General features: G+C 36.0%; 1 protein-coding gene across 1 annotated transcript in view; it reads left to right on the top strand.

The window, feature by feature from the left end:
• LOC144306479 (uncharacterized) overlaps positions 1 to 15,978 on the top strand; it is a 329,755-nt gene that overhangs the window by 68,271 nt on the left and 245,506 nt on the right. Inside the window, exon 7 of the mRNA XM_077885883.1 lies at positions 1,721 to 1,881. Coding sequence (XP_077742009.1) covers positions 1,721 to 1,881 — 161 coding nt within the window. The remainder of the gene's footprint in view (positions 1 to 1,720; positions 1,882 to 15,978) is intronic.

Here is a 15,978-nt window from a genome sequence, read left to right on the forward strand (position 1 = left end):
ACAGACTCATTTTTCAGGACAACTTGATCCCTCATTTTGAGGGATCCTCACTTGAATGAAGAATTAGGTTACCCCAAGAGAAGCAGAATCCAATAGAACCAATAAAAAGAGAGAGAGATTTATGGGGGCTGGCAAGTCTGAAATCCTTAGGACATAGTGGTAGGGTGGAGATTCAGGTAAGAGTTGATATAAAATTCAGGCAAGAGTTGAAGTCTTGAGTCACAATTCCACAGGGCAGCAGACTGGAGACTCAATATGAAATAATGTTGCAGTCTTGAGACTCCATTTTTTCTCTTCTGGGGAGAAACCCTACTCTTTACTCTTAAAGCTTTCAAATGGCTGGATGAAGCCCACTGACATCATAGAGGGGGATCTACTTTGCTCAAAGTCTACTGATATAAATGTTAGTCACATCTAAGAATTACCTTTGATGGCAACATCTAGACTGGTGTTTGAACAAATAACTAGGTACAACAGCCTAGCCATGCAGACACATAAAATTGAGGTATCACAAATGGTTAGGTTTAAGATAGTGAGATCTCCATATTTTTATTCTAATCTGTGAGTCAGAAAACAGATATTGAATATCTTTTCTGTGTGTGCTAGGCATTGAGCAATGCATTTTTATACCTATTATGTCCCTTCCGTTCTGACATGTCTTTGCAGCTTGGATCCTGGAAACCATCCAGGTACACATTTACAGGTGGCACCTGATAGGTTTACGAAATCATTTGTGAGCTTTCAAAGTCTTATGGCATTTGAAGAATGAATAATCAGGCACTTTACCAGCTATATTGTACACGGAGATCTACTGAGACTTAGAAAGTTTAAAAACTTATGCAAGGTAATATGGTGAACCAGTGAACAAAGAAGGAAGGCCAGCGGTCCTCTGGACACTGCAGCCTGGTGATCTTTCCCAGTACCTTCACCTCCTGTCCTTCTGGAAAACCAAGCTCTCTTCCTTTGGTTAAAAGTGTCCAGGTTTTTGTTAAAATTCTAACTTCGGAGGCATGGAAAAGTCCATATTTTATCTTCCAGCGTTTATTTTCCAAGTCTGGAAGAGAGAGGAGTATTTTATATTTACGGTGTATATCTAGCTCAATGAATAGATGCATTTTGTAGGTGATACTGTTTTCGGGTGATAGAGAGAGAAAGAAAGTACACACATACCGTTTAAATAAATGCAGGCATCTCTATGCAAACAACAAGGCAGCCCAAATAAAGTCTCTCTGTGTTTGCAAAGCTAAGGAACTGTTCTCAGAGATCCTAACTTGAAAATGAACCCGAGTGCTCTGGCTTCTCCTACACCTATTCATCTCCCAAGTTGGTTTCAGAAAAAAATGGTGAGCAAATGGTAAGATGTTGACATAAACAGCATGTAATATTAACGTACAGAAACCAGAGTATCTACACTTTGGGATGTATTTGATAAGTGGGAAAAAGGCCTTAATGCAGAGCCTGTACTTTACTTGCTTTGTGAACATGGCAGGAAGAATAAAAGTTGTTGGTGTTGGGCTGGTGTTTTAATCCTAAAACTTGTTCTGGGCTTTAGCAATTTCCTAGTACGTTAAATAGAAAATAATCCGCTAAACTGTAGATTATGGAAAACCAAGCTTTATCCCCTATTAGAAAAAAAAGTGGTTAGGTTACTGTGTGTTAAGCTAATGTCAAAGTGACAAAGAGCAAGTCACATTTTGTTTGGTCTTTTTGGGATAAATAGATGAGAGCTTCAAGGAGATGGATTCTGAAGAGGCAGTGGGTTCCAGAAAGAGACCTGAACCCCATAAAGAGGGCAGCAAAGCCACCCCTGCCTACAGCGAGGCGTCTGAAAGATATGTTCAGAGAAGAGGAATTCTGCTTGGAAATTCTTCCTCGGAACAGGTCAGTATTCAAATATATATCTAGAAATGTAAGATGATGTCTCTTTTTAAAATGACAAGTTGAAATGTCAGTCCTACGCATCATATTATCCACTGATTTTACTCACCAACACGCCCCTGTCTAGAACACATGATTTATGATCCACCCAAATCTTTTCCTTTCTGTTTCATATACATTTTAGCAAGCAGAACTCCTGCTACTTATCAATATCAATCCCAGCCCTCACATAATTTTGTTTTACTTCCTCTGGTTTTACTTCAAGTTGAGAGTGCTAATTTGTAGCATATTATGAGCTATCTATAATAAAACCCCAAAGCAGCATAAAGGTACTTGGATAAAATTAAGAAACAACCTGGGCTTGTTTGCATATGCACTGTGTTCCCGTGTGAACACTCTGGTAATTGTGAAGTCGCCATTTAGGAAGCTTAACCTGTAGTACATTTTAACTGTTGTGATTTATGCCACACAAAGGTGCCTTTAACCTATGGATGCATGGACTCCAGTGACACCTTTTCTTTTTTTCTTTTCTTTTTTTTTTTACTCTCAAACCAGTTCTTCCTTTTTTTTTTATAAATTTATTTTTTATTGGTGTTATTTGCCAACATATAGAATAACACCCAGTGCTCATCCCGTCAAGTGTCCCCCTCAGTGCCCATCACGTAGTCACCCACCCCCCACCCACCTCCCCTTCCACCACCCCTAGTTCGTTTCCTAGAGTTAGGAGTCTTTATGTTCTGTCTCCCTTTCTGATATTTCCCACTCATTTTTTCTCCTTTCCCCTTTATTCCCTTTCACTATTTTTTATATTCCCCAAATGAATGAGACCATATAATGTTTGTCCTTCTCCGATTGACTTACTTCACTCAGCATCATACCCTCCTGTTCCATCCACGTCAAAGGAAATGGTGGGTATTTGTCGTTTCTAATGGCTGAGGAATATTCCATTGTATACATACCTTTTCTGTTTTCTATATGCATTTCTATTTACCTATAATGTAGCATTATGTGCTCAGAGCCACCAAAGAGAGAAGTGTTTCTTCTCTGTAGTCACCCACCTTATGTATCCCACCTAAAAACACAGAAATTCCACATGGCTAGCTCAAGGGGTGTGTGTGTGTGTGTGTGTGTGTGTGTGTGTGGTTGTTGTTGTTGCTTTTATTGTTGTTTGTGAAATGTAAGCTGATTCAGGCTAAAGAGGAAAAAATATCACCAGGGGAGTGATACATACTTCAGTGCATCGTTAGTTGGAAGAGATGAACCATTCATAAAGCATTCAGCACAAAGAAGTTGCTCCTTAAATGGCATGGGCACATGGAGAGAAAAAAATGGTAGTCCCCTCCCCAGGTCAACACTCTCCATGTTCTCGTCTTCACCATGTTAGGAAGTTTCCTGAACATTTGTTGCAGGAAAATCCTTCAGATTTGATGTTAGAGTTCATAGCTTTCATCCTTGGTTCTGGTATATATATGAATTTATTTGAATCTCTGTGTAGAGTAGGATGAAATAATTTACGCCCTTTATGGTTGTGATGAAGACTAATAAAATGTGTCCAAGTGCCGGGCAGTTAATGTTTCTCTCTCTCTTTTTTTTTTAAAGATTTATTTATTCATGAGAGACACAAAGAGAGAGAGAGAGAGAGAGAGAGGGAGGCAGAGACATAGGCAGAGGAAGAAGCAGGCTCCTCACAGGAAGCCCAATGGGGGACTTGATCCCAGATACCAGGATCAAGACCTGAGCTGAAGGGAGGTGCCCAACCGCTGAGCCACCCAGGCATCCCAATGTTTCTCTTTTCTTATGGTCCATGTTACATATTTGTTGAGAGCTATGCTTATTTTTTTAAAGATTTAATTAATTTCTTTTGGGGGGGTGGGGAGAGTGAGAGTAGTTGGGAGAAGGGTAGAAAGAGAGGGAGAGAGAATCTCAAGCAGACTCAGTGCTGAGCATGGAGCCAGATGCAGGCCTTATTCTCATGACCTGAGCCAAAATTGGGAGTTGTACACTTAACTGGCTGAGCCCCCCACCCCCAGGTGCTTCACCTATCTTACTTTTTGTTGCTATTGTAAAGGTGAACTGACACTTATAAAAGTCAAGGTGTTTAAATGGAGATAGGAGAAGGTCCCAGCGGAGGTGAGTGCTGTTGGGTGAGTCGTTCCTCAAACTGTTTATCTATACCTATTAATTTATATAGGGACTGAGTGGGATTGCTTTTCATCTTAATATTACATGGCTTTGTTGTGGTGGGAGATGTGGGGGTGACAAGAGACTCTAGATTGCATAAAGAGATTCAAAGGACCTGTACTAAAATATCAAGAGGACTGGCTGAGAATTGTCTGGTACAGGGATTACTATGGGAAAGTGGGAGATCCTGACAGAGATCCTGACAGTTGTATGCTTTGGAGGAAAACAGTAAGACTGAATACTATGAAACCAAAAGAGCAGTGGTGGATTGCAGGGAGCATGCATTTGAGAGTCAATTGAATCTTGGAGTCATTTGAGAGGTCCCGTTTCAAGGGTCATGCAAATGATGACATATTACTTTAATTGTTACCACTGGGCAATTTAGTTACCTAAGTATATAGAACTCTTTAGAAATATTTGCACTGACTTTATATATCTTGTAGACATGTAGGAAAGACATCGGATGAGTTGGGTCTGAGAGTTATCCAGTAAGAAGTAAAACTAAGCAATTAAGTGCATAGTGTTAGCAAATTTAATCACGGAAGGAATCCAGGGAAACAGTAACACACTATTTTTCAAATAAATATTGAATTAAAAATAAAATAATTTTATTTTTTTAGCTGTAAGAGGGAGGTGTTTTCCTGGACATTTCCTAATATTTATTGTATATGATGTACCTGTTCTTAATCAGTTGGAGGTAACTAGGGTTTCCTCTCGATTTTAATAATAATTCATATATTTTGTTTATTCAATTAGGAAGCTATGCTTTCAGGAGGTTTTAAGAATTGGTTTATGTGGGCGCCTGGATGGCTCAGTCAGTTAAGTATCTGTCTTTGGCTCAGGTCATGATCCCAGGGTCCTGGGATTGACCTCTGCATCGGGTTCCCTGTTCACTGGGGAGCCTGCTTCTCCCTCTCCCTCTGCCTGGTGCTACCTCTGCTTGTGCTCTCTCTCTTGTTCACTTTCTCTCAAATAAATAAATAAAATCTTAAAAAAAATCTCTGTAAGTAAAAGATGGATTTCATAAGACACTTTAACAGATTAACCAGTATATTTTCTGTAAGCCAAAGCACATTCTACTCTGTGGTCAGTAAAGAAAATATTCTGAGATACAGTAGATTTTTAAAAATCTCTAGACTTTTATAGGAGCTAAACTATTTTATTACTTAACCAATACAGTTGCTTATCTATCACTCCTTAAATATTACCTTAAATATAAATGTAAGTTAAGATATAATGAATAAAACCATAAAGATAAACAGAACAAGAGCACAAATACTATTTCATAGAGGGGAAAAAAGCAGTAGTGATTTTCCACATGTTAATCTGAGAGAAACCATAATGACACTGTCATGGTCCCTAGTTTCTGAGCATCTGCCACATTCAGTGCCTTTTCTGAAGTAAGCAGGGAAAATGCTATATTATTACAAATGTGAAACATGGCTCTAGAGAGCAGAAATACAATTTTATAAATTAAAAACCTCATGGAATTCTTTTTTAGTTTTAATGCGTGGTTATATCTGTATAAGAAAAATTTACTCTCCAATTGATGGCACTCAGATTTTTCCTTACTTAGCCTCCATTTTATGTATTTAGTTTGCAAGTCCTCATTAGTTACCTGGCATACGTTTTGACCATACCAGAATGTTCAGGAAACAAAAGGTTTCAGATGGAGACATTCTTGCCAAAGCAGACTAGCATTGAAGGAGCAGCAGTTTACCATCTAGAATGAACAAATACATTTCAGTGATGTTATTTTTGCTCTGGAAATCTTTATCTACTGCAGCCACAATCAATTATTTGCTTGCTGTCACTTCACATTTTATCAGCACCTCTAAGTGAAGAGATTTGCAAAACAAAAAAATATTATTAGTTGTTACTTCTTTTCACTGAGATTTATTTTACATCTTATCTCTTTTTGCTGTGATTCGAAAGAATTTTAGTTTATATTAAAACATAAATTTTTCTCCATCTTCTCTTACCTCCTTTCCAATAGTAGGAGCTATTAAAGCTGATAATTAGGCAACTGGGATCACTGAAGCAATTTATATCATGAAAAAAATGTGTGGGCACACAACATAATAGCAACCTAATAATGAATAAGGCAACTAATTCTACAAGCATCTATCTCTGGTGTATAGACATGGTCCAAGGATACCATTTTATGTATCTAGAGATTGGGTGAATTGGCAAATTGATCATTCTTTAAAAATCTCCATTAACATAATTTCTTAGAACTGAAAATTCAGTATCCTAAACCATCAGAGAATTTGAGGTTATACTGTTGGTTGCAAATCTAAAGTGCAAAGGTTTTTTATTTCAAATGAATGGTAAATGCCTTTCTTTTAATACTCAAGTAAGCCATGGGGCATGGCTTATTCAGTCCTATGGAAGTCCAGGAGCCTACCAGGACATGTTCCAGAACAGGAAGCCATCCCACTTCTGTGTGGAATTGAGTCAAGGAAGGAGATTTGGAGACAGGATTTGGAGTATTGGTTTTATGTGCTAATAAAACTATATGTAGAAAAAGACAAAGTAGGAGAGCTGAATAATCTTCAGTAGATTTTCATATTCTATTAAACTTCTAGATCCTATTCTAAACTCCTGTATTTAAAATTATAGTAAAGTGGTTCCTGACATCTCTAGCCATACCCCTTTATCTTTTATCGATGTGGAGTCCACCATCACCAACAATCAAGCTTGTTCAAAGTTCAAGGCAAGTTCACGTGGGTGTTAATTAACATTTTGGCCAGATATCCTCTCACCTTTAGTGAGACAAATCAACATTTCTGAAACACAGATATTAATGAAAGGGTTTCTTGTTTGTTGTTTGAGAGCAAAGCATGCTACTTTTTACATAACTTTTTTGTAATTTCATCATGTTGAGAATGCCACACAAAACACGATTTTATCATGTGTATTTGTAAAGCAAAACAGCATCAGTCTGACAAATGATTTAATAATTGTACTCTCTTATTTGCCCAACTCCTCCCATTCTCTTATGAAGTTCCTTATACAACCAAATTTCCTTCAGAAATTCAGCCCTCAGTTATATATCAACAAATGAAAATTTGTGCTAAATAAGACAGAATGAGAATGCTACACTGTGTTCAAGAGAAAAGAATCCCCATACATGATATTTAATATTTACTGTAAGTACTTCAATAAATAGGTCAAGATACTTATGCTTTTTTCCATGAGCTTCTTTACATCAAGGTCCATTTTTATTTTTTAAGTCTTCAACACCAGCTACAGAGCCTGGGAGAAAACATAAAGTATACTCTCATTTTTGAATGAATGAATAAATGAGTGAGTGCTGCAGAGATAATTGATAGGACAAAATTTTCATGGATATCTTTAGCATATAAATGTTCTCTGATACTAATTTTCTCTAATAGAGTCTAACATCACTATGTGGAGTGTTAGGATTTGGTACTTTTCATACATATCATCTTAATTATATTTAAAAATCTTTTGTCATAAACAAAAAAGTCACTTTTATCTCACGGATTTATTGAGGTATAATTTAAAAATAAAATTATAATATATTTAAAGTGTAAAATGTGATGATTTGGTATACTTTGTTTTGGTGAGAATGCTTAAGATCTACTGTCATAGCAAATTTCAAGTACATAATCTAGTATTATTAACTATACCCAATGCTGTACCTTATATCTTTAGAACTTATTCAACTTACAGCTGAAAGTTTGTATCTTTGATCAACATCTCCCCATTTTTCATACTCCTCACCCCTGGCAACTACCATTCTATGCTGTTTCTTTGAATTTGACATTTATTTATTTATTTATTTATTTATTTATTTATTTATTTTAGATTTTACATATAGGGATATCATACAGTATTTGTCTTTTTCTGTCTAGCTATTTCACTTATAAAAATTTCAACAAATTAGGTATAAAGAACTATACATCAATGTAATAAAGACCATTTATGACAAGCCCACGGCTAACATCATACTCAATGGTGAAAAGTTGAAAGCTTTTCAGGAATAAGACAAGAATGCCCACTTTTGCTGCTTCTATTCAATAGACTACTGGAAGTCCTAGCCAGAGCAATTAGATAAGAAAAAGAAACGGCATCCAAATCAGAAAAAGACTCTTAAAAATACAATAGTGAACTTTCATTACATTCCTAATGATTCTATTTTAAACATTTTTCATAATTTAACATCGTAATTGCCTTAAGAACAAAATATTATTTTCATTTTATAGAAGAGCAACGTGAGGCACAGAGAGGCTAAGTCACTTGGGAAGGGTTTGTAGCTAAGTCACTGAGCCAGGATTCAAACAGACAGTCTTATCCATTACATTATGATGTTAGTAGCAGTTCACAGTATTAAAGGAATATGGCTTTTTAATGTAGAATCTTCGTCTTTTATCTGGCGTTTTGGAAGAAGTGACATTCTAGATCAATTAAGTGCTTTTGACATCTTTTAAATTATTCTGTAGGATATGGACCAATATATTTTATGAAGTGAATGATAACACTATTTCATCTTGCATTTGGTAGAACCAAAAAAAAAAATAGTTGAGGCATGTTCATAATAGCTTAAATACTCAGTGACATTCCTTGTAATTAAGTTGGTAAAATAATGAATTACAAAATAATCATTCTGTACTTTTGAAAATACAGAGCATTAAAAAGAATTGGCTAGCATTATGAATTCGTTGAATTGAATTTGTACCTTATATATCTGTTTCACCTTAAAAAAAGACCGTCATTCCTCAAATATATACATTAAAAATAAAATTCTCCACAATCTGTAGTTAGCCACATTCTACTACTATTTTTTTTAGAAAGCCCAATCTCCTGCTCTTCTCTTGTCATCTCTTACCTTGTATTCTTGGAGTAAGTGACATATCGCTATCATGCTCTGCTCATCTTGAAGGTAGGAGCTTTGTCCTATTTGTTTGTGTGTCTTTCTACCCAACACCCATCCTGGAGTTCAATATTTGCTAATTAGATATTTATTGAATGGGCATTTGATACATAGCATATTGGATAAAAGAATACTTGCGGAAACATCTGAACCATTCACCTAACATATCTGTATAAGGTCATGAATCCAATTAGAATTTTTATATGTTAAGACTAAACAAATCATTACAGCCTTTTGCTACTGTTCTTTATATTATTCAACTCTAGCTGCCATAACAAAATACCACAGACTGGGTAGCTTAAACAACAGGCATTTGTTTTCTCACTCTTCTGGAGGTTGGAAGTCTGAGATCAGGGTGCCAGCATGGTTGGTTTCTACTGAGATTCCTTTCCCTAGTTTGTAGGTGGTTGTCTTCCCCTATATCTTCACATAGTGGGAAAAGAGAGAGAGCGAGGACTCTCTGGCTCTCCTTAAAAGGGCCGTAATCCCATCATGAAGGTTCTACTCTCACCACTTCATCTAAATCTAATTATCTCCAAGGCCCCATCTTAGCTAGTCACTTTGGAGATTAAAGCTTAAATGTATGAATTTTGCTGGAACATATTTCATTCTGTAGAACTCTTCATGAAAAAATACTAGATTTTCATGAAAACTTTTCTGCATAGATCTTAGCTCATGAAAAATTCATTTACCCTGAGTACTGAAGAATGTACTTGTTTCACAAATGTTTCAGCTGAAGTGCTTCTAGTGGCTGAGTGCTTTGTTTATTTTAGGATAGAGCTTTGCATGGGAGAGAAGCCTCAGGCTGAGAAAGAAGTCTGCTCAGAGATAGGTGGACTGCCGAGCCTCTGAGAAGTTGCACTCCTTCTTGCCTATCAGAGACCCAAAGTGCTTCTAAATATCCCTGGAAAACGATTTTTGACATGCACTTTTAGGAGGGACAAAGTAAAATAAAATTGCCTACTTTCTTGTTAATATTTAGAAACTTTTCTTCAACCATTTGAAATCTGATTTGGACCATCATGGTTCTGTGCCATCTATCAATTTGGAAAGGTTGAAATCTTTTCAAACACATGCTGAATATGTAAAATTTTTGCTATTTTAGTTGCTCACTCTGAGTGTTTAATGTGTTAGAATATAGAATGGTTCAGTGAAACATGGTTTGAGAAGAAACAGAAAGCACATGTGTATGGGATTGAAAATTTGTGGCAAGTCCAAACTTTTTGACTCAGCCTCTTTAAGCGAAAATTTGGATTACTTCATTTCCAAAGAAAAGTGAGGTGAAAAAAAGTGAGTATGTGTGTGTGTGAGAGAGAGAGAGACAGAGAAATTTGTCAGTGACATTGCTTAAGGATCGGTAAGATGAGAAAAGGAATATATAAGAAAATCTTCTTACGATGAACTTTCAATGCAGAATCCTATAACCCAAGTCAGTTGAAACATGAGTTCTCTGTAGAAATTGCACACATACGAGTAAAACTCCCAATGCACAATCCTCTAAACCCAGGATGTTGGGTAGGTATATTTACAAAAGACTTCCCAAGAGGAACTGTTAGACTACAGGAAGCCCATTTTCAATATGTCTGCATAACACCCATTAATATTAACAAGAATTATATCTGAATATGGAGAGGAACAACCTTCTTAACTTTAATCTCTTTTTCCCCCCTGATAAGTTATTGCTGACCACAATGCTCATTAGTGGCACAATAAAAAGGGTCTACGGGTAAATAATAACAATTCTTTGTAGTTATATACAGTGCCTTTGATCAGAGCAGCTCAAAGCCTCATGACTCATTAATTTTTGAAATACCTCAGTGAAGTATGAGGGTGTCAAGGATTACTACCCTCATTTCGTAAACAGAGAAACCAAGTTTTGCAAGCAACTATCCCAAGGTCATTCAATGATCTGGTGACAGTATCAGGGATATGATCTATAAGCCAGAGACAATTAGAACAAACAGTACTCAACAGAAACGAGCAGCTTCTGAGAGATTGCCGAGAAACTTTATGTAATGCTTAGAAATAATACAGCTTTTAAAAGCTTATTTTTCATTTAGGCTTTACTTGAATCATTTCTTCTATTGGTAATGGAGAGCCCCCCCCACAGCTTCTCATTTAGATCACTTAATATTGAACCATTTCCTTGAGTCTTCTCTGTGTCTGTATTTCTTTTGTATGAAAAAATAGTGTATGTATGTTTTCTATGAAACCATTCAAATTCATTGCTAATAAAAAAGAAGAAAATCATTACATATACATATATCCACACCTATATATGTTTAGGCAATTAAATATTGATCTATTTCATCCATTGATTCTGAAAAACTACCATCTGAATGAAGGTTAAGAGAATAGACCCTGCATTATTATTATTTTTCAAAAGGTAACCTCTCAGTTACAATAGGAAATAACACTTAAAAGCTGGCAAATCTGATTTTCTTTAAAATTTGTCTCAAAAAACCCCTCCCTGTGTGGTGAATGGGAAGGATGAAAATTTACCTTTTCCAAGATTATTTTTTCAATGCCCCTGTGTGCTGTTATGGTTACTTAAATTTTCAAAGGCTTGTGCCTTGGGATGCTCGTGGGGTGGCAAAGTCTCTAAACAGAGGCATTACCTTTTTGGGCGCATGAGCACGCACACATATGAGTTTGTATTTTATGTCTGTCCCCATGCTCTGTTTTCTAAGTATATCACGGTTTTATACATAGTAGAACAAGATGGTCCATGGGTTTCCTTGTTATTTTTGCAGAAGACTTCCTTTTCTCAAACTCTCCATTTTGCTGCTATGACACACCAATTCTCTCTTATCCTTATTTCTTTTCTTCTTCAGATAAAATGCAATAATATCCTGATACTGATCGAGATATCTGAGGTGCTAATTAGAATGTACATCTCCGGGAACAAAACCATACCCACTATCTCAAAATCTCTAGATTTTGAGCCCTAGATTATATAAATTTTTTTTTTAATTTATGATAGTCACAGAGAGAGAGAGAGAGAGGCAGAGACATAGGCAGAGGGAAAAGCAGGCTCCATGCACCGGGAGCCTGATGTGGGATTCGATTCCGGGTCTCCAGGATCGCGCCCTGGGCCAAAGGCAGGCGCCAAACCGCTGCGCCACCCAGGGATCCCTAGATTATATAAATTTAATACAGACCCTCTAGAAGATTCTGATACACACTAAACTAAAGATCTTATTCTTATAATCATAGATAATACTTCTATAGCACTTACTATGTGCCAAGTGTTGGTCTTAATGTATAGGAACTCATTTATTCCTGCAGAAACCCTTGAGATGTTATGAATTTAAAAAAAGCATGTTGCTAAGAACATAAATTCCTACTCTCCATATAAATTTGAAATGTACTAGCCATGCATGAGATGACAAGACCTTTAAGCAATGAGGTGGCATTTCAAATTTAATTGATAATAAGTTGCAAAATTAGTATAGCAAAGTCTTGATTACCCTTCATTCAGATTGAGTTGCTTTTAAAAATAATTATCTCTGGAGTGGTACAATTATTTCACTGAGCTCTTCTTCCATGGTAGAGTGGATTTATTCTATCTTTAGGTCTCACAGAAAATGATGTATTTTCAGGAAAGTTTTGGACTTTATAGACATTCATCCATTGTCAGTTTTTGTTTTTAGGTTCTTAAAAGTTTCTCACAAATGAACTATTTCAGAAAACCATTTTTTTCCAGGGATGTTTCTGGAATAATCAAGGAAATTGGGATATAGACAGGCTACTAGAAGATATGAAAAAATTAGCTGCTGTAGTAATCAAGACAGTGTGGGATTGATGAAAGAAAGATAAATGTAAGATAGTAAAAGAAAAAAATAGATGGCACGGATATAGTCAACCGAATTTTGATAAAGGAGTAAAACATTCGGTGGAGAAAAGACAGTGTTTTCTACAAATGGTGCTGGAACAACTGGGCATCAACATGCCAAAAACAAACAAATAAACAACTGCCCCCAAAAACAAAATAGAACCTTGGACACCAACGTTACACCTTTCACAAAAGTTGACTCAAAATTGATCATAGACCTAAATGTAAAATACAAAATTTCTAGAAGATAACATAAGAGACACTTATGATGACTTTAGGAATGGTGATAACTTTTTAGATACAACAACAAAAGCATGATCCAGGAAATAAATAATTTATAAGCTGAACTTGATTAAAAACTAGTCTGTGAAAAACACTAAAGACAATGAAGAGGTAAGCCATAGACTGGGAGAAAATATTTCCAAAGACACATCTTAAAAAGAACTGTTATCCATGATATATAAAGAACTCTTAAAACTCAACAAGAAAATGAGTGACATGATAGACATATTAAGAGTTGCTGAATGTCCTAAGTCACCAGAGGCATGCAGATAGATTAAAACAACAATGAGATGCCCCTGCCCATCTATTGGAATGGCCAAAATTCAAAACAATGAAAACACCAAACACTGGGAAGGCTGTGGAACAAAAGGAACTCTCATTCACTGCTGGTAGAGTGCAAAACGGTACACTTTAAAATACACTCTAACCGTATGATCCAACTCTAACCTCATGATCCACTCTTCTCAATATTTACCTAAATGAGCTGAAAACATATTTTCACAAAAAAGCAAAAGCTTGCATACAGATGTTCATAGCAGCTTTATTCGTAATTGCTAAAACTTGGAAACAAACGAAATGTCCTTCAATAGGTAAACGGATAAACTGTACAACAGGATGTTATGTAATACTAGAAATACATAAGCTATCTAGCCCTGGAAAGACAGGGAGAAACTTTAAATGAATAGTATTAAGTGAAAGAAGCCATTCTGAAAAGGCCGCATAAGGATTCTGCAAAAGGCTGTATGACATTCTGGAAAAGGTAAAATGGGGAGGCAATAATAAGATAAGGGGTTGGGTAGGAGGGAAGGATGCTACGATAGGCAGAGCACAGAGAATTTTTTAGGGCAGTGAAACTGTTCTATATGATACTATAGTGGTAGGTACATGTGACTCTACAATTTGTCAAAATCCATAGAATGTAAACACAGAGAGGGAATCATACTGTGGACTACGGACTTTGTGTGATAATGATATGGCAACATTGGTTGAGTCAGTGTTTTGATCAATCCATCAAAGAGTCATTGATTTTAACAAATAGACCACTCTGGTGTGAGATGTTGATGGGGGGAGGCAATGAATGTGTGGGGGGCAAGGCGTATGTGGGAACATTCTGTGTTTTCTGCTCACTTTTACTGCAAACCTAAAACTGCTCTTAAAAAAAGTCTATTATAAAAAAAAAAATCAGTGCTAGTTCTGTAATGTGTCATAATGATAGGGTTATAAAGAAAATGACCCTTTTTGGGAGATGGATACTGAAATATTTAATAGTGAAATGTCAAAATGTTTTTGATTTACTTTTAAGATTTTTCAGTTTTCTTGTGTGTGAGTGTATACACATATGTATATGCCTGTATATATAAATGTAACAAACATGGCAAAAATTAATCATTAGTAAATCTAGGTAATAGAGATACAGTGAATTCATTATATAATTAATTGTTACTTTTATGTATTTTGGTATAGTTTATAATTAAAAAATAAAAAGAAACACTTTTATCCAATTACCATATGTTAATTTTTTAAAAAGATTTATTTATTTATTTATTTGAAAGAGAGAGAGAGAGAAAGAGTTTACACAGGAGTGGGGAGAGGCAGAGGGAGAGGGAGACTCAGAATGCCAAGCAGACTCTATGCTGAGTGTCGAGTCTAACTCAGGGTTCATCTCACAAGCCTGAGATCATGCATGACATGAGCTGAAATCTAGAGTCAGATGCTTAATGGACTGAACCACCCAGGCACCCCCACATGTAAATTTTTTTAAATGTTAGATTGGTTCATTCTGATTTATTAGATTAATATGCCATTCACTGGGGCAGGAATTTTTGTGAACTAATTTGTTTTTTTGTACAAAGCCATGGGAGATAAGTGTGATGATCCCCATGGTTTCAGGTGAAGAAATTGAAGCTGAGATCCTGTATTGTCTCCTCATTTTTCACCTAGAATTCCCAGATGCCCCTTTACTCTTGACTCCTCACAGTTTCTTTCATTCTGTTCTTTGAGGTGGTTACTGTAGCATTTTGTTGTAGGAGGGAACACCTGACTATTCTTTCCAGTCTTTGTATCTGGGGATTCTTTCATTCTTCATGGCTTTCCCATAGGGTCATTAAAACGCGTGACGCATCATGCTTGATAGAATTGACAAAAATATATTTAAGCAGCCTGCCATTCAAATTATTTTTTAAGAAGCAATTTTCTACTGTTGATTTAGAGACCAAGAGATCTATGTTAGCCAGCTGAATTTCTGGTTAGCTAATTTAATCTGTACAAAATTACATAAGTAAACCTGAAACAAGCCTCCATCCTTTTTTTTTTTTGCCTTTGGATGTAACAATATTTTCAGAAATGAATCAAATAGAATAAATAGCACTCAGGCAGAGCAAATGACTCTAATGGTAATCTCTTACACATTCCTTTGTTGAAAAGATTGAAAATGAAGATAAAAACTTGGCAGCTCAAGGGTTAAACCCTTCCATGTGTTCTGTTAAGTAACAGTTTGGAATGTGAACACATAGGGTTGCCTTTTCAGAAGTTCAAAATGGGGAAGAGAATTGATAAATCTTTCCTTCAGGCTGTCCAAACCTCTCTTCTGATGGACCATCTGACTTCCAGCAGCGCTTGGTGGTCTATATTTGCATAGAGAGACATCTAGTTTTCAGTTCTTTGGTTAATTAAGTTTCTATTTGGTTTCAAGTCCATTATTTGTGGCAGCATAAGGTCACAAATAAAATATTATAATTGTAGTTGATGGGAATTACCCTTTTATGTGTAGGCCATATGAGTTCTGGGTCCCAAAGCTCAGACTAGTTCTGTATTATTTGGAAAAGCAATCAAGCAGTCTTGATCTTGGTTTTTCAGTTAACACAATTCAAGGGGATGATCATTTGTAAGTTTTTCTTTGGTT

Source organism: Canis aureus, chromosome 37, assembly GCF_053574225.1.
Source record: "Canis aureus isolate CA01 chromosome 37, VMU_Caureus_v.1.0, whole genome shotgun sequence".
NCBI classification, from domain to species: Eukaryota; Metazoa; Chordata; class Mammalia; order Carnivora; family Canidae; genus Canis; species Canis aureus.